Raw genomic sequence first — 19,807 nt, forward strand, 5'->3', positions numbered from 1 at the left:
ATATACACTATAAATAGTACGCCAGTAATTTGATTGTTTATTACTTGCATGTGGCTTGGCAGAAGCTTACTTTTATGAGGTGTGTTGAACTCATCTTCTCATTCTGAGGAATAAATCATTTCTATTCTAGGATATCTGTTTCTGTGTGGTGATATCTGCATGTCTAAGAGCATCCAGGCTCACCTCACTCCACTCACTGACAATCCATTTCGGACACGGGTGGTCGTTGCAGGTTTCAGTTACCACCCTCTGGTATTCATTGCATTCTCTGTCCACGAGCCGACGGCCCAAATTGTTCATGCAGTAAGACTCCCTGCTCCGGCTGCCATGTCCACATGTCTTAGAACACTGCATATGGAAAAGTCATGTAGGTTGGATGCCTTAAACGTCCTTAACTGGGCTAGGCCCTCACAATGTACAATGTCATTTCCCCCGACTGTACCTGTGACCAGGCGCTGTACTGCCAGCTCTTCAGCAGACAGTCACCGTGGCAGGGCTCTCTGGTCGGAGGTTTGGGGATGTCTGCACAGGCACTGGCCTCCGTTCTCTCGCTCTGTCTTTTCATCAGGTTGTACTTCATACACTGAACATCCAGGTTGCGGTAGCCTGGGCCACATTTAGCTGAACATTCGCTTTTTCCAGCAACGTGCCACCTGCGAGACAGAGAAGGGTTGTCATGAAGTGTCTGATTGTGGGCGTGCAGTGGGAGTGGGACCTTAATACACACCTGACTTCACAGTCTGTGTTGCATGGCTCGTTGACGGCTTCGGGATGAGGTAAATGTTCACAGCGTTGGTCCGACACCTCAAGGTGATCGCTCTTACGTACACACACTCTCTTTCGTCTTCGCTCACCTACACACACACAAACAGTGAAATAAAGCAACGTTCAGATCGTACAACATCTGGTAGTCACTTTACTTAAAAATATCACATTTCATCACCTCTAACAAGTCTTGCTAGCTTTTTAACATTCAATCCTTCAGCCTTAGGGGTGCGCAGGTCTCACACCCCTCAAACACATGCTGTGCACTCTGATCCACTGGGAAACTGACTACCTTGCTACTAAAACGGAAATTTGTGGGGTATAGTAAAAACCAGGTGAAGGTGAAGGTGTCAGCTAATGTGATTACCTGGGATCAGACTGGGGTTGTAAGGAAGGGGGGTTTTATAAACCAGAGGCTGACTGAGTACGTTTTTAAAATCTAATATTAAATCTAATATTAATTAGTAATACTATTTGCACTGAAGCTCACATTACACATTTTGATCCTGTATACTTCACACTTTTGGAGTGTTTGGCCATTGACTCTTCACAAAGACAAATATTGCACATTTTGAACAACACTGAGCTTAAAAAATATTCATTTATGTATTTATGAAGGCATCCCAGCAGCTCAAAATGGTCCATTTTTTTCCCCCCATTTCTGAAGTCGTTTTAAATTCACAGAAGCCAATGAAAAATGATCCTGTTCTTCATGTGTGGAGATTTGGAAGCCAAGAGATCTTACCCTGGCAGATGCGGTTGCACTCGAGCCAGGAGCCTGAGGGATCCCAGACAAACTGCTCCCTGTGTTCCTCAATGGGTATGTTAAAGGAGTAACGAACATCTGGGTTGTAGAGGTTTCCCACACACAGGACCTGTGGGAATAACGTTGGAAAAGGCGAGGTCAAAGGTCTGACATGCTTATTATTTTGTCCACACAGAGTTCTCACCTCTTTAAAAGAGGGATTAAGATCAGTGTGTCACTAGGTGAGAACGAAAGCAAACTTTTGCAGAACAGGACGCAGAGGTGAAAACTGAAGCGGTGTGAGGAGAAACGTTAACAGAAGAACACACAGTATGCAAATAATCAAAGCAGAACTGACATAGTAATAACATAAATATGATTTAAGCATTAAAAGAAAAACAACTTCCTGTTAATACCTGCAGAATGAGCTCCTCCTCAATACGGTCAGTGCAGTTAATGCGTTCAACTTTTGTGTCTGAGCCGCTGTAATCAATGACGGTTCCCTTGAAGTTGATTTCCCTTTTAAACATGGCCACCACAAAGTTTCCATTCAGGAGGAAGTTGGACTGGCTATCGGATAATGCTGAAATGACATTCGAAGAGAATGACACATTTCACCACAAGAGACAGAGGAAGGAAAGATTTGCCCTCGCAATTTGAAGTTTGGGGAATGCGCGAGACGGCATTTGTCACTTTCAGCCTACATTTAAAGTAAACAGTCTGGCAGACAGCTGCCAACCTATTGTTCTGCCGTCCGAGGAGGTACCGTATGTTGAAACAGCGGTGACACTAAATTGCATTTATGTGGAGTCAGACTCCGGGACTCTCCTCGGTGATTGACACTGGAGTGGAAACAAAGGATCTTCACTGATTGCAATTACACACAAATACCTAAACAACCACCTCTGAATTACAGTCTGTGAGTACATGCCAAAACAATGCATCTAATCAAGCCTAGTAAGAACTTTTGTTGTTTTGCATTTAAATCTGCAAGTTGCGCGATCCCAGATAATCAGAGAGAACTGAGAATGATGCACGCAGATAACTTATGGCAACAAATCACATATTTCTTATGCCTGACCAGAAGAATCTGTGCACTGTCCAGAATCGCGTACGCTTAAATGAACAACAATGAAGAAAAGAAGTTAATGTGCAATTTTCATTACACAAGGGGGAAAAAAAGAGCGAAGAAAAAGGGAGAAAGATTGATAGCACCCATGAGAGTAGCCAAATGAGAAAGCAATTATGTTTATTTACTGAATTCAAAGTAGCACTCATTCAGAGCATACTCGGAGTACTGGTGACAGAGACGTCTGATGTTTCACCAGCTCTGAAAGGCTGTTCTCGACTCACGGCACAGCGCAAACGCTGTATTTACATGATTTTTGTTTTTCAACGTGTTTCGTTGAAGTATTTTGAAACATTGTCACAATATACAAGTAATAAATGGAGAAAAATGGCGCTTGAACTTCAAAGCCACTGACACCCTTTTATGTCACCCTGATATTCTCTAAACAAATTCCTCCATATTGCACCAGCTGAAGTGGCAAAACTGAAAGGGTGTTGCAAACATTGACCATATTTAATACACACAGCACTCCCAGAATTTGCGGGGCAAAAGAGGTCCACCAGAAATTTCTTCTGACAATTGGAATTAAAACATCTTGAACACAACTTGATCCATCTGAAATATGGGTGCCTGTACACTTTACAAAGGAAGCAAAAGACCCCCTCTCTTCTCTGTTGCTTGTCTTTTTTCTTTTCCTGTGTCCTCCTCTTGCTCACATGCAAGCACAGAATAGGTCCATCTGACCCTAAAACCCTTATTTCTACTTCCATGCAGCTCAAGCTCCACATGCATCTAATTAGCACTTATTGCTGCCTCATTTATCTTTCTGAGTGGTTGACACTCCATTTGCTTTCCCGATGAACCCTCAACCAACGCTCCTCACATTTCCTCGATATACGTGCTCAGTAAAAAAAGAGAAAAAAAAGTAATTTTCCTTTCATTTTTGAAAACAGTTTGACAGTAACTTGGCTCGTTTCTCGAGTTCAACCCCTCTTTCATTAACGCCTGCCTTTACTGCTCTGGGTCACCGAGTCAGCGCGGTTTATGGTTATGTTCGGGGTAATGGCATTGACCTATGAGATGAGAACCGAAGAAATGTAATGTATACATCTGACTGGTTTGGACTGCCACTGCATTCAGACTGAATGCTTTTAAATTTGACCCGGTGTTGCTTTAAAAACCACACCTTCTTACTGGTACACTCACCGAGGTAGTTGTCATCTTCTGGTTTTCCGGAGTAGCTGACCTGTTTGATATCAATGTTCATGGCTCCAGCTGGAATCCGAACCACTGTGTTGTAACCTAAAGAAGAAGGAAGACACAAAACCAGGCAAACAAGAGAGTGAGACCATTTTTAAGAACTTTCAAGAGGGAAAAACGTAGCTACGATAACACCAATGCACTGAACACTCCCCACTGTGATTTCCATAATAGCTTCACTATGCTACACCAAATTCCTCTTAGGGAAGTTCCAACCACTAGGGATTTAAATGTCACACTTGGAAAAATACAAAAAAAGTCTAGTCATCTCAAATAACCTGCAGGAGGCCCTGTTATAGTCTCAGAGGCCTGACCGTGAAATTATATGTAATTATTCCCTGGACTTACCTTTGGCCTGTAATTACTACACCAGGCCTGTTGTCCCATGATAAACTAACAGAGAAGGCGACTGAGCATGAGCAAGAGAAAGAGCCTGTGAAGACCACAATATGATAACCGAGATGCAGGTATGAACGTTTAACTGGGACCAGAATTTGATGTGTCACATTTAGCTACTTTAATTTAACACAGATATGAATTTTTAGATTAATATAAATATCCAAACTGCATTCATAATGAGCAGCTGTTTGGCGCAACCATTGTCTTGCACTTTTGGTCTCTCTAATAGACTGCCTTTAGTCTAATGTTTGCCACAGGTGGTGGAAAGGTACACTAGGAGACGATTTAATATTTACTCATTTCCTTTTTAATAACGGTTCAGCTACAGAGTCACAAGTGAGAAGTGAAAGGAATAAAATACAAGAGGTGGGTTTGATGCGATCTGACAATTAGCCTGACACCTTAAGCCACTCGGGGGCAGCACTTGTTTTACATATCTTCTTCTCATCAGCCTTGTAGATCTCACACATTCATGCACGCAGACATGTAGGTCTTTCTCTTTCTGTCTGTTAGTCTTGCCTCCCCTTGATTTGAAATGAGCTGCACCAAACAGAGATGACAGACAATAAGGTTTTTTTGTCTTGACACTTTTCACTCATAAAGATTTGCGTGAAACAAAACAAAAACCTTGCCAAAGTTGTCTTTTGAGTTCACTGTTACTGCTTTTAAGTGCTATGTCACATTCACTACCTAGAGCCACTTGGGGATCGATAAGCTCACAGGCCCACAGAAATACATGAGGAACAGGCAACACTAGTCCCTCCCTGAGGCTACGTGGTATCCCCTAGCTTAGCGACTGACCGCACACACAATCAGCCCTCACCACAGAGTGACCCAGAAAAGAATAGTAAATACAACACCCCGAGGTTAAAAAAAAAACAAAAGAAACTTGCACTTGTGGAATGATTTGGTTTACCTCGTACAGGCACTAGCCAGAAAGAATACTATATAGTATTTTCTTTGCTAAAGAAAATTAGCTTGTGTTTTTAATCCCTTAAGTATTTTGTGTACAGATTATTTTCATTTTAAGTAAAGAACATTGAGAAAACTTCAGTAAAAGGTGGACGGTGCGTGGGGGCTTGATTCAAAATAACTATCAACAGTTAATGTAAGTGAGTCACCAATTCCTGTGTTTTAACAAAGTTTTTTCAGGCCTTGGTGGTAGCTACAAAAACATGTTTAATACAAATTGTATTGAGAACATAAAGATATTTGTTTACAAGTAAAAGGAACCAGACTTATGCTTGACAGTTCATCATTTTGTGTAGGCTGGTGAAGAAGGATTAAGGGGAAAACTAAGTAAACACAATGAATGAAACGCGGACAAAAAAAGGAATAAATCAAGAGACATGAAAAGAAAAAGAATAAAAGGTTCAATGGCAAGAAGACAGGCTCAGACTCAAGACAGGAGCAGAGGGATATCCTGCCTGGGCTACACTCCCACTCCTTTTTTCTTTTTGTCTTTCTTATGGTTAAGCCAGATTTCCAGGGCTGAGGTCAGTGCCTGATTTGGTTGAATACAGTCCTCAAACACTTTGCCACCCCTGAGTCAAAGGAGCACAGAAAAAGGAAGATGGATAGAGATGCTAAAGTTGAGTGCCAAACTAGCACAGTACAAATGGCAGAGGCCACACCCATAGCTTTTTATGCTAATACTGGTCCTGTTTTACTGCCCAGACTTAAAAAGGATTGGATGCAATCAGCAGTTGGCCCACAGTGAGGCACTGCTTTAAGCAACACAGTTGAAAGGGGATGACGTCAGGTTTGTGTTTGCTATCAAAAGACCAGACCGAGTGACATGAACACAGTTTGTAAAGCTTTAGAGCTTTCATGTATTTTTTCCCCCCAAATTTGTCCAAAGCATACATTGTTCTTCATATCAAGCTTAATATGTTAACCATAACCTTACATGACATCAGTGCCTAATATGAACATATTGAATGTCAATGTTGTAGCCGCATATAACTAAGCCGCATCTAAGCTCGTCTATGTTTGCTGCATATACAATTTATAACAGCCTATTTATTTGCAGAATGTGCTGACATACTGAATGTTTTGTGGAACAGTCAGTTATTAATGGACAGGGCGTGCAATCTGAGCTGAGAGGGACTTACCATACTGAGCATCATTGAAGGTTCCTTCCAGAGTTTTGCACGATGAGTTGTCGCCGCCACACACGCCGCACTTGTCGTTCCTGGCCTTTGAGTTCAGCACGTGATCGCAGCCCGCTTGCTGCAGAAGTGCAGAAGATAGAAAAGATAGAAATGTGTGCTTTAGAGTGAAGCTCCTGACAGCGCGCAACTAAGCTGAAGCTGACGGCGTCGGCGGGTATGTGAGCAAGTATTGCTCTGAGTGTAATCGGGAAAAACAAGGAGCACGCAGACATACCCTGCAGAGGCCCTGCACACAGATGTCGTAAGTGTCTGGCCCGCACGGTGTGCCGTCGATCACGCGGTCCTTCAGCTGATAGTATGCCGTAGTCCCAGCAACCCGGCAAAAGAGCTTGCACCGATCCTTCATTAATACTTAAAGGATACAAAGAAAATAATTAAATTAAAATTTTGAGCAATAAAAATACATTTTCAGTGAAATCCTGCAAATGCTTAGGATATAAATTTTTTAACTTAAACCAATTTACTTCTTTGTGACTCTCAGCAGACTCTTGCTTTATCTCTAATATTTAGATTGTATCACATGGTATCTGACAGTGTACCCGCTCCGGGGCTCGGCTTGTTGCTTCAACAGCATCAATTAACTAAACGAATCACTTGCAGCAACTTTGCCAGATGGTAATCTCATAGGGCAGACTATCTAGGCAGGGCCTGACATACATCTGTAAGAGAAAGCTGCCAGGAAGTTCATACGGAAAGACTTTATGTTGCCCTTGATTAGTGTCAATTAAAGGTTTACATAAGGACACCTTAAAAAAAATACAGCTGTAGATTTGTATCATACATTCACCAATTTCTTAACAAAAATTGTCTGTCTTACGTATTCGTGCAAACTGTGAGTAATTGGATGCAAACAAAAATCACTTTAAAAATGTGGGATGTGGTGTTTAAGTTGAATGTTTAAGTTAAGTTAAAACTACATGCACAGTTGGATTTAAATCGTGTGTGTTGCTGATGGTGTAGCCCTGGATGCATGGTTTGGGTATACTCACTGCCACTGTACTTGGGGACCCAGCGGACAGTGGGAGGTAGACCGTTGATGTTGAAGTGCTTGCCGTCAAACTGAGAGCACTGCTCTTCCCGGAAATCCTTCTGTCCTCGTGGGCATGGCTCAGTGTTGCAGGAGCGGAACTTCATTCTGCGACCCACACAGAACTTACCGCCGTTTCTGGGCCTACAACAACGGGAAAATTAAAGATCACAGAGGCGTTACGCAAAATTTGAACTTAAAGATCATATTAAATGATCTTTACACATCTTGTTCACATCCAAATCACAGTTATCACACACATATTTGCGCTATGACCGTCAATAACAGTCTCATTATTTCTTACTCAGGCTTGTTGCAGTCTCTAGAGGTGCTTCTTGTTCCTCCACCACAGGACCTGGAGCAAACACTGTAGGGCCCCCAGGGACCCCACTCGCCATGGACTGGTTGCAGGTCCAAATCTTTGTTTACACACATCCCATGTCTGCAATACTGAAGTGGAACACACACAAGCAAGAAGAGAGCATGTTAAAATGTATAAAAGCAACCCCTGCATTACTGAAGGCAACATAATCTAGTACAGCACACCTGGGCACAGTGTTTCTCTTCGCCATCTCAGTCATCTGCTTATTAGATTTTTAGTCCCACAAGAGAAAATTGCATTTCCACAACACAATCGATAGTAAGAGGAAATTTAATGAACACAATGGTAATTTGACACTCACAAAAGTGGTTTAGTGTATCTCTAACTTGACCCCTGTATTCCAAACTTTCTATTTTATAAGCCATCTTCGGAATTAAAAAACAAAATACAGGAACACAGAGCTTTCATGCAACAGACCCAATTATCCCACAAATAAGGCATCCAGTGTCAAGCAGTGTATACCCTCTAAGCAACTTTTGCCAAAAAGAGCTAATACCGCTTTCATAAGCAAAGCACAGCACGCACATTTCCCTTTGTGTGTAACCAAATCCTCCTCTCAGTGACTAAGATATCAGAGGGTCCTGTTCACAGAAAGAATGCAGGACAAGACGGCGTCTGTCTGGGTACGTAGCCCGCCGTCCGGGCACACAGGCGAGGGGAGCAGTGGCACCATGATAAGGAAACTCTAGAGTCGTGATAACAAGAGGAAGAAAGTTCATTACTAGCCTGACATCAGCAGCTCCCTTCTCCTGCTCAGTTTTTTTATCCTTTAACCAGAAAAGGAGAATGCTCTTTCTGGACACCTCACAGTGTTTATTTTGACTGCACTCCGTTTGCCATGGGAGCTTCGTGTCCATGCTGTTACTCCCACCCCCAGCTCCGATCAGCTGAGAAATGAATCTACTATCTCTAATCCTTTTTCCACTGCGAGGCATTTGAGCCCCTGCCCCCCTGCGTCATGTTCTGAAGACTCATGAGAAAATGGAAACAAAACTGTGCAACATTTACTCGACTGGAATTTTATCATTTTAGCTCATTAACCAGTGAGATCGGTCAATCAATCAGAGGTAGCTCCTGGGCAATGGCTGACCTGGCTAATTTCTGCTTTAACACAAATTAACAACATGTATTCATTACCTCAGATGTACAAATGCAAAAGGGCATACACAGAACCACATGGAAGCACGTACTATTTGGCTGCTTCTGCTATCCTGGCTTTGTTTGCATGTGTGTTTTACACACTTGTGGGTCTTTAATGATGGAGTGTAAAGTCTGTACACAATGGCAGGCAGGTGTTAAGAGCTGCAGGGTATGGACTAAACAAGCTACAAACATTTCCATAATCCAGGCCTAGTTTGAAGAATTCCCGGGCTCACTCCTCCTGAGTCCGAGTCCAGCGTAAATGCAAACTGAAGGCGCCGATAATTCTGTTAGAGCGCAAACAATGAATTAAGAAAAGGAATAAAATGGAAAGCGTTGAGAAGAATTTGATAAAACATGTGCATTAGTGGAAATAGTTTCCACGCCACAGAAAAAGGCAAACAGGTGCTGGACTTTGGAGCTCACCGGGTTCATGGAATTGTCAAAGAAACACATTTAGGCAGTAAGTCCAAAAGCTTTCCTTTGTTAGAGCAAATAGTTTCCCCTCCCCTTACAGCCCCCCACGCTCAACTTGAGGAGTGTCAACCCAGACCTGAGCATCCCTGTTCTCCAGGGCTACCCATCCCCCCTTATCCACTCACGGTGAATTGCAAAGGCCGAGCGGAGACCACCAGAGTGCAGACAGGCAGCAGGACCCAAGGAGCTGTCAAACACAAGGCTGACTGTCTGTCACAGAGGACCAGGGACTGTGTAAGTCTCTGAGGCATTCCACTATCCATGCTGGCACCCTCTGTTTACATCCGTTTTGTTTGGCCTGAAAAGGTGATGTGGTGAAAAAAAGGAAGGAGGAATGGGGAGTGGAGTGGAAACAAAAAAAAAGAAAAAAAAACACACATAAGTGTGCAAATGTGAATGTGTATTAAGTGTTAAGAATGACTGCTTTGGGTCTGAAGGCTTCTGGGATCCACACTCAGTTCCAATTAGCTTCTTACCAAAGCGCATATACACATTTGGAAAACACTGAAATAAAAAGGCGCACTTAGCAAAGCCCAAGTCCCCATTAAGGACACCAGGCGAGCCTCTTTTTGCTAAAAAGATTGTCAAATTTTGCCCTCAGCTGGGAATGTGTTGAGACACTTGGAGTTCCCGTGAGAGAAACCCGTCCAGCTGTGACTAGCATGTGTTTCAAATTAGAAATTTCACAAAGGTTCAAGCTAACTTACCAGCTCATATCAAAGTATGCATATGTGCATACACCTATATTGCATGCATGTACATATATAGATCATGCAAGCTGAAATATACATAATACCTTTGCCTCTTGGCTCTCAACAACATACTCAATAAAGTTTAAATGAGTAGCCCATGGAGTCACAGAGAGCAGTTGCCAGCATGCTAACTCAAACAGTGAAAATAGTAAGGACAGCAGCATCTGCTCTGAGCACCTCAGCTGCTTTGGAAGTTAGCGCCCTGTAATTGCCAGGAAACTGTTGCAGAGAGCGCCTCATTTCTGAACCCAAGCCATACATCACAAGAGGAATGAGAAGGTAGAGGACTGATTTTAAAAGCACTCCGCTCTTTCATTTTAACACGGCCATTTCCAAAAGTCATCACCTTTCATGCTGGCAGTGCCTTTCTCATGCCTCTGGGTTAGGAGTTCACCTCGGATGGTTGGGGGTTTGTGTATTTGTCTCCAGCAGCTGTGAGCCCCCCTTTCCTCCCAACAATGCAAAATTAAAACAGACTGCAATCTTAGAAATGCTAGAAACATCTGGAGCAACCCCTCAAAATGCGACGGCATGGACCACCGCTGTTGATTTTCAATATGGCGTCATTACGTTTTATGTGTTTTATGGCTTGACCTGGAGGTGAGGGATGCTGTAGAGGCTATCCAGCCATGACAACATAGGATTGTTGGCAGCACTTCCATTTGCTGGCCATACGACTGGAAATCAGTCACCTTACAGCTTCTTTAACAGAGTCGATACACACAGACTCATTTTTTAGCCCATGCATGTGTTTTCACTGTCAGTTCCTCGAGTCTCCTCTTTGGCCTTGGTCTTAAAAGAACATAAGACAAGACAGAGAAATAAGAAGACACAGAGGAAGGTGTGACAGACAGGAGGAGAAACAACAACCTCTAATTTTATCTTCTCTTAGCTTCCTGTCCTCATTTGCCACCTCACTGTGGTCTCCGTCTTTCCAAGGAGTGTAAATAACATTTCCGTAATAAAAAAGGGCCTGATTTTAGTGAATTGATCACCCTTTTTGAGAAAAAAAACCTTTAAATATAAACCCAATCTGTGATTAGAACTGAAAAGCCACAATGTCACAATGCCACTCAAGGGTATAAAAGTACACAGTACCATTTGCTGTTTAATCCCGACAGATCCTGTGTCCAGGTAACTACTGTAACACTCGTGCAGCTGCTGTGTACATGTATGTTTTCATGTGTCATTATGGCAAAATGTGGTCACGGAGAAACTGCAGCTGGATCTACCAGCCAGTGGTCAAATGTTCATCGGTTTCTATATGTCTCTGACTTTGGACAGGCACTGCTAAAATGAAGATCTATGCAAGACACACTTTTGTGCAGTCTTCCATAGTTGGCTGTGATACTGTTCTCAAGCCCATGACTAGTGAGTGCTTACCTATATATGTGCTCACCTGGTTTTAGATATACAATTACACAATCTACATACAAATGCACAAGAGGTTCCTGCTAACAGCTGTAACAAACAAGCTCAACTTCAGACTCGTTTTACTCAGCAGCATGCATCTGTGTGAGCAAAAATAGATCAGGTAAACTTACCAAACAACAGACAGGCAGAGTCAGCAATTATTTGTTTATTGGTTATTTTTAGTAAAGTTGAACTCAAACATCCTCAGGAAGTGGTGGAGACTACAAATACAATTGTTAGGCACATATGTTAACTCTAAATGATTGCTTATGTTGGGTCGTTGTAAGACGTGTAAAGAGACAACTGCCTGCTAACAAGTTAGCCAGAGACATTATTGTGTACGTCAGTGTGATTCAAAGAGAATACTCTCATAAGTGTCTCCCTGAACCATCCTTGTACAAGCCAGGGAGGGTTGACTGGCAAAATGACTGCACATGGACTAATCAACATGTCTCTTCTTATATAGTTACATCCTGGGACTTTGAGGACTCTCATACTTGGAATGTAACATAGAGCATCCATAGGCTTTGAGTCCTGCTCAAGCAAGAAAAGCTTGTTTAAGTTTGATACACATGTGCCCCAGTGCCCTGGGCAGTTCAGTTGTGTGCAAAGTATTTGAGCTATCATGTTTACAGAAATAATGACACACAAACTCGACCAAAAACATGACCTCCTCTTAAGGTAATAAAGGCTTTCTACGTTAAGTCTGTGCTTGGGCTTGTGCAGGAAGTGGGATCACTGCTACAGTCGGATGCTGTATTTTCAGCTTCTTGCTGTGTTCCCATTATCTTGTAACTCTTTCCAAGTTCCACTGGATATATCGCCTTCCACACAGCGACGGGTTTAAATGTCACCACACTATACCGTAATCAAGCAAATACACATGCAATGAAAGCTCCACTCAGTGGTATCCGGACACAGTATTTCAATCGGCAAACTGCATGAATGCGAAAACAACAATCCTCTTGTTACCCCAAACCCACAGATATGTCTGCGATGATAGCAAATCAAAGTGGCAACATCCTGCAAATACCCAGAGATTAGCTGAGAGTAACACTGATACTGGCCTCGCGATCCCGAGCTCCCATGCAGACGTGCACACTCGCACAAGAGTGCACACAAACGCACTGCCTGTCCCGGCATCGTACAACAAGTCTGTCAAGCTGCCAGCGGAGATCCAGCCAACACTCATCGCCTCCGCCAGCATACTCCATTCTGCTCCAGCTTCACTTTTCAAGACCCCACTATCTCAACTCTAAATGGCTGAAACCAGAGCGGGTCGTCATTCTTTTCCAAACAAGATTCTGGAAATCAAAAGCAACTTCCTGTTTCTAAATTTACACTAATGTTCAATTAAGCCACGAACAAGAGTATGTAGAAATCTTTCTTTTAAATATTTCACACACTAAAAACTTGGCTAGCACCCACCACGTTAAATTTAAAAAATAAATAAATAAATAAATCATTGAATACTTTGTCATTTCTTGCTGAGATGCTTTAGGTCAAAACCTTCATCCAGAAAAAACAGAGCCAGCTTAAGCTCTGTTGCCTCTCCTTTGCCCCTCTGCCACCCACTGAGCCACAACGTGGTGAGAAGCAGCACTGGGATCTTCAAAGGGTAGGATACTGATACAAGGCCAAGCAGTCCTGCACTTCAGCTTGACACTTATTGACCATGCAGGCTGGCTCCTAATCTATGCACACACAAACACACATAGTTGCATGCACACATCTACACATGTGCATCTGCTCACACTTAAAAACAGGTACTTCTCCAATAAACGCACACATTGAAGCACACAATTAAAACACACACGCAAACAGTCGCAGCCAGGCGTGAAAGCGGCATCCTTTTGAAGGGTGAGGGGACTGAAACGGGGAAGAGCAAAGGAGAGAGGGCAAGAAAAGAGAGGATGGAGGGGGAAGGAGGGAGGAAGAGTGGTGGTGGTATTTATAGACAACAAGTGATGGGATGCCCTCGTTAGCGCACGGCCCACTGAGCCAGATGACAGACGCAGCGGCCACGAGGTCATGTGACCGCATTACTCACTCCGGCACCCAGTGAAAGCAAAAGATGGGGAGAGAGGGTGGGAGGAAGACAAAAAGGCAGGATTGGAGATATTCAGAGAAGAAGGGAACAGAGAGAGAGAGAGACAGAAAACTACCCATGAACCCTGCGCTGCCCAATGCCCTGATTTAACTGAGCAGTATACAAACAAAGTTTTTCTCCACCTCCCTCTTTCATTTACAGGACATGCCACTCTCCCACTATTTGAGGCACCGACCTCAATTACCCAATGTGGTCAAAACTTTGTTTCATAACTGGAGAGAGCAAAACTTCTTCCCAAACAACACAGAAGTGCAAGAGGGAAAATTAGTTTACGAGATGACATGGAATCGCTCAGAACGACACAGTAAGCAACAAAACACGTATCTGAAAAGAGCTGGGCTCCTCAGTCCCAAACCCCCCCACCCCGACCCCTATCCCAGAGACCATAGCTGCAATCCTACAGATCTGACAGCTAAAAGCCAAGGCCCATGCAGAGCCTAACACTTGAACCTAACCACGGACCAACGCAAGAGCAGAACCAAGACATGTAAAGAAGGAGCAACGCAATTCTGACACAAAAGAATGAAGAGGAGTCATCTGGGCATGCAGATTATCAGACTTTAAACATGCTCAAAGACACACAAGCACACCCCACTCAGACACCACATTAAAGAGCACTTGTGTGGGCAGGTGAGCGTTGGTGTAGGGTCCCCTGCTCTTTCAACTAACGCCACTTCAAAGAGCACCCTGCATGAAGATGAATCTGGGCCTCGGCACCACAAACAAAGGTGGTGCCACTGCTGACGCACACACAGGCAGAAATGAAAGAACATTTTTCTCTGATTTGTTATTCCAGAAAAAAAGAGAAAAGGAGGAAACATTCAGTGAGCAGCAGTTCTCTGGGTGAAAATGCCTTGTTTGATACCAGAGGTCAGAGGAGAATGGCCAAGCTGCTTCGAGCTGACAGGAAGGCGACAGTAACTCAACCACTCATTACATCCAAGGTATGCAGAAGAGCATCACTGAACACAAAACATGTGGAACCCTTGAAACAGATGGGCCACAACAGCAGAAGACCACAGCGGGACCTGTCAGTCTCAGATTAGGAAACTGAACTTTGCACAGTTTCACCAAAATGGAACAATAGATGATGGGAAAAACCTGGGTTATTTGTTGCTGACCATATTCATCCCTGTATGACCACAGTGCACAGTTCACTGTACTCAAATAGTCTCCACAGTCACCTGATCTCGGCCCAATAGAGCACCATTGGGATGTAATGGAACAGGAGATTTGCTTTATGTGTGTGATGCTGTCATGTCAACATCGATCAAATTGTTTCCAGTGGTTTCCAGTACTTCATACCTACAAAAGTGGCCTGCGAAAGCATGTGTCTAGATTTATTACCTATGCCGATGTAGGCAAGGTGGTATCTTAAGCATTTAGCTCAAAGCAGTGTATGCCTACATAGTGCTTCACAAAGTTGCCAGTGGACTCTTTTATTGTTGTAGAGTGAAAGAGTAACCAAAGTAATTTTGAGTTTGAAATAGAAATTAGTTGTGGGCTAGATTAAACCGCAGCTAAATCTGTTTAAAATGTAACTATACATGATACACATACAGTATATTTCAGTGTCAAGTAGTTTCTTGTATAACTCTGTTATGCATAAAAAACCTAGTCTCTTTAAACCTTAAATGAATTCTGATTTAGACTACAGTGTCCACTCAAGATCAGGCATCAGTGGTAATCTAGCTAAATCAGCTCCAGTGGGATTAAGGGGTTGAATTTTAATAAAGCAAACCCGTGTCTGATTGAACTCTATGTGTTTCTCCCACATTCAGGTCGAGAGCAGTATGGGAGCTACAATCCCAGGACCATTACTGTTTAGTCTGGTTGTTGTAGTTGGATTAAGATGTTAGCTATCCCCTGTTAACCTTTCTTCGCTAGACTGGGCTGATCCAGGACCTAACATGGTGAGGAGGGAGATGGAGCAAGATGAAAGGATACAAGGGATACGAGATTTACATGGGTCCACAGTACAAGACTGCTGGAGGGCATAAGGTTAAAGAGAAAAAGAGAGCCCTCCTTCTCTCACTCCCTCTCTTTCCTCCTCTCCAGCATGTTTTGAATGCTAAACACCAGCCCACCATAACAGCCTCCTTCAACTCCTCCTTGCTTTCCTCAGCCCTCTCCTCCCCACCTCCTGCCCAGCAGAATCACTGATGTGAGGTCTTTTGTGAGAGCGCTGGCTGGCCTCAGACTGGCTCTGTTACGGCCTGACCACTGACCCAATCACCCGCCTTTTAAAGAGGTTTTGGGGTCGTGGGTTCACAACAAGGTGACTCAACTGTGAACGGCGGTCGGCATCCTTTTTCAAAGGGCCCATGTATTTACCTTTCCCTATCAAGGCTCTCTCTCCCTCTTTCCTTTACATTTTCGTTTCTCCTTTTTCACCCTTTTCTCCACATATCTTCAGTAACTGACCCGTCTCAGGCCTAATTAGCATAGCATCCCAGAGCGAGGGGAACACTAAGGCTAATGGGGGGGTTGGGTCTCCATAAAACACTTAGAGTACAGCTTCATGTTTCTAACAAGGACCATCACCTGAACCCACTCGAGCAGGTTTCTACAATCAATGTGGCGACAGCAGAGTAATACATGATAAATTATTCCTTTTTCTTGGCAGAGGAAATGAACTAGCAGGGAAAGGCATCATGATTCAAAACAGAACTCCATTAGAGGTTTGGCTTGTGTCATTAATTTAAATGCATTGACAGAAATATCAAATTGGTAGCCTTCACTGCATCAAAGTAATTAATCGTGTCCATTTACTAGATGAGAGACATATGTTTTCCTTCCACTGTGCAAGAAGGTGGAAAAAATCCTATGGAGCTCAGTGCTCAACGACTGTTTTCTGTGCTGCACCTTTAACCTACACTAGAGGTTCAGCAGCGGCTTTATCTACACTTACATTCTCAAACGGGCAAGTCTTGAATATCAGCTGGGACACCCTAAGTGTCTTCCTTAAAATTGTTAGCATTTTGGTGTAGATGATTTCACATAATCTATACATGGAGAGACTTACCATTCCATGTCCACAGTCAGTGCCATCAGCGAGTGGCATGTGCTGTGTACGGCACCCTTTGTGGTCCCCCTCCGCACTCGTACACCACAGCCTCTTGCACTGTTTCTGTGGGGAGAAAAAGAAACAAACGCAAGTAGAAAATCATTTGGGAATTAACAGGAAAAGAGCTTTTCTGTGATGTGAATATCCTGCAAGCTTTCAAAGCACGTACAAAACACCTCTTATGCCAAAATATTTTTTTCAACAACACTGAATAACAGAAGAAATAATTGCTTCAGCCATATTGGTCTTACATAAGAGAGATAAAGCATGTGGTTGTAGTCCCAGTATGTTAATTCTACAAACATTTCAATCCAAGCAGCTGGTAGTCGACTTTTTCTGATTCCCCTTTCGGTCAGTGTAAAGAAGTTTGACCCCATAATGGCAAGTCTATCATATTTGATACATGAGTTTTTAAGACCTCTACATCAACAGTGTGATTCATTTTCTCCTAAAATACCTGATATATACTATGAGACAGTAGCAGTATGCTACTATGAGCAATTAAATCACACTAAAATGAAGAATGTAGCAAAAATGATACGAATTCAGACTCAATTATGCAAACTGATATTTAGTTTCCTTGTTTTAATTTGTCAGGAGGTTCAATTAACACTACAGTTTTCTCCTGATTACTTCATGGTTCAGGCTTTAAGGGGTTAACTACAAACTGAATCCCTCAGATATCTTAATATAAGAACGAAGATGTGCAATTGTAACAGTTTTCCTACATGATAAATAAATGCTGCTGTACTAAATGGAAGATATATAACAGTAAGAAATAATCATAAGAAATAAGTGTGTAAAATTACAGAAAAATATGTGGTAGCTCCTTAAAACACACTGTAAGAAAGTTTTGTTCATTCACAGAAAATGTCCTTGTTTACCTTTTTCCTCTTTTATTAACTATACTACTACAAAACTATAAAAATAGTGAGAAAACAGGAAGTTTTTATATCTTACTTAGGTTTGAGTAATAAGAATGGCCATGTCGGAGTTTCAGTAAGAAAAGCTATAAAATTCAAATAAATTCAGTTAAAAGTCCAAAAATTAAGCCCTGCTTCAAATGTTTTGGCCCAAGTGTCCAGTGGGTCAGATTGGAGCCTTCGGTGGGTCAGTTTTGGCCCCTTGGCCTTATTTTTGTCCCCTCAAATGTTTCAGGTAAAGGAATGTTTTACTTCCATTTTTTACCATGGCTTTTTAATCTATTTTGATAGCAAGGCAACTTACCAAGTAAGGACAAATTTGGGAACCGGGACCAAACATCAGTTCACACTGTCTGTTGGCATTGTAGAGCTGACCAGGGAGGAGGGTGGGCATGTCATATGTTCTGCCCACAGGCTCATCAAGGAGGCACTCCCCATAGCCGGTGCTAAAAAAATGAAAAAAACAAACAAACAAATAAATAAATTCAAAAGAAATCATGTACACATTCAACAGGCAGACTTTCACAGTACAGAATTCTTTATAACAATGTAGTAATTTCAACCCTAAAATGTATCAGTACACTTCATCTCTTTCATAAAAGCAAGGTAAACATCTCTGTGTCACTGTCTGTGATCATCCTCACATGTGTTTTCCTTGTGGGTGGTCTGTAACGTTACCGAGGAGAGAGACTGATACCGCTTTCCCCTAAAAGCCTAATAGCAAACGCTGTCACTGTGAAACTGGAGTTAGGCGCCACAGACTGAATAAAACAGTATTTTGATGGAGACAAAAAAAGGGATCTGCTTACTGATCACATTTGTATCAGATGTATTTTCCTCTGCTGAAGGCAAACAAGAACATTTAGAATGCTAAAGCACCATGATTAAGTTAAATAAATCTGCACCAGCCCCAGCGCTGCAGTATAATGACAGATTGTGCCGTATATGAGCCACACCCTGAGCCATGACACAATAAAAGAGACAACAAAAGCACAGCTGGACTTACTGCGTCTATCCACCAGCAGCCTGCGTATAAAATCATCAGCATTTACGGCCGTGAATGGGCACAAATGAAACATGTTAGCAGAGCAAGGCGAGCCACAAAGGATCTTCTCTCGCTTTGTTTACTTTGGGAAAAGGAAACTTTCAGATGAGACAGGTATAGATGTGTAATTAGACAACATGTCTGCACTGCTCTGACAAATTTCATCCTGGATCGAGCCCTAAAACACCTGCTCAACAAAGCACCAGCTGATGTGACAGGCCAATAATTACACAGGATTATCCTCCGTTACCATTACTTTGTTTCTTTACCCTTTCATTTCCAGCCATAATGTAAGAAATTGTAGCAAATGCTGGCTTGTGGCAAGAGGAGGGGATGATTACTCAAGAAGAAAACAGCAGCAGTTGAAGACACTGAATGCAAAACACATAGCAGCCTGTCGAGGAATCATTCAGACAGTCCCATATTACGGTGTCTTTCAGCAGTTGGTCATCTGTCTAATCGGTGCACTGGAACTTAATGGAATTATTATTAAGACCGAGACAGACCGAGGGAGAAGGGGTCATTGTGGTCATATTTTAAATGAAACATCTATGTTCTGGGGAAGGGGGGACAAAAAAATCAGCTGTGTGGATTCAAGACGGTGAGCCAATTCCCATCTGGAAACAAGAGCTCTCACACCTGGAAGCCTTTGGGAGACTTGAAAGTGTGTTTATTTACAAGGTGACTCGGTTATTGTGTGCTTGTCACATGAGACTAAACAATGTACACCATAAAGGCAAGATGTCAAGAGGTCAGCTCATGACAGATTGGAGGCTTCTACAAAGAGCTAAATGACATGTGCAGTGTTCGATCAAACGGTAGCAAGTCTGTCATGTCAGTGTTTCGCCTCTGACAGAATGAATTATTGTTGCACTTGAGGATATGAAGCAAGATAAATACAAAGCTAACGATGAGGGCGACATTGTTTTTATTGTTCACATTTTACAAGTGTTTTTTCAACAAAACATTTCTAAACATACTAGCTTATTTTAGAAAGTATAAATTTGTTTATATTTGCACACAAAAACAGAATTATTTCATAAAATAAAATCAGGATCC

General features: G+C 42.5%; 1 protein-coding gene across 2 annotated transcripts in view; it reads right to left on the reverse strand.

The window, feature by feature from the left end:
• LOC116332645 (A disintegrin and metalloproteinase with thrombospondin motifs 20) overlaps positions 1–19,807 on the reverse strand; it is a 75,738-nt gene that overhangs the window by 30,614 nt on the left and 25,317 nt on the right. For both annotated transcript variants that reach the window (XM_039614886.1, XM_039614885.1), the window contains exons 10-21: positions 18,008–18,149; positions 16,739–16,843; positions 7,744–7,889; positions 7,402–7,583; positions 6,627–6,763; positions 6,353–6,470; positions 3,786–3,881; positions 1,927–2,093; positions 1,511–1,640; positions 728–854; positions 443–653; positions 184–348 (exon numbers count right to left, since the gene is read on the reverse strand). In XM_039614886.1, coding sequence (XP_039470820.1) covers positions 184–348; positions 443–653; positions 728–854; positions 1,511–1,640; positions 1,927–2,093; positions 3,786–3,881; positions 6,353–6,470; positions 6,627–6,763; positions 7,402–7,583; positions 7,744–7,889; positions 16,739–16,843; positions 18,008–18,149 — 1,726 coding nt within the window. The remainder of the gene's footprint in view (positions 1–183; positions 349–442; positions 654–727; positions 855–1,510; positions 1,641–1,926; positions 2,094–3,785; positions 3,882–6,352; positions 6,471–6,626; positions 6,764–7,401; positions 7,584–7,743; positions 7,890–16,738; positions 16,844–18,007; positions 18,150–19,807) is intronic.

This window comes from Oreochromis aureus, linkage group 7, assembly GCF_013358895.1.
Source record: "Oreochromis aureus strain Israel breed Guangdong linkage group 7, ZZ_aureus, whole genome shotgun sequence".
Lineage (NCBI taxonomy): Eukaryota > Metazoa > Chordata > Actinopteri > Cichliformes > Cichlidae > Oreochromis > Oreochromis aureus.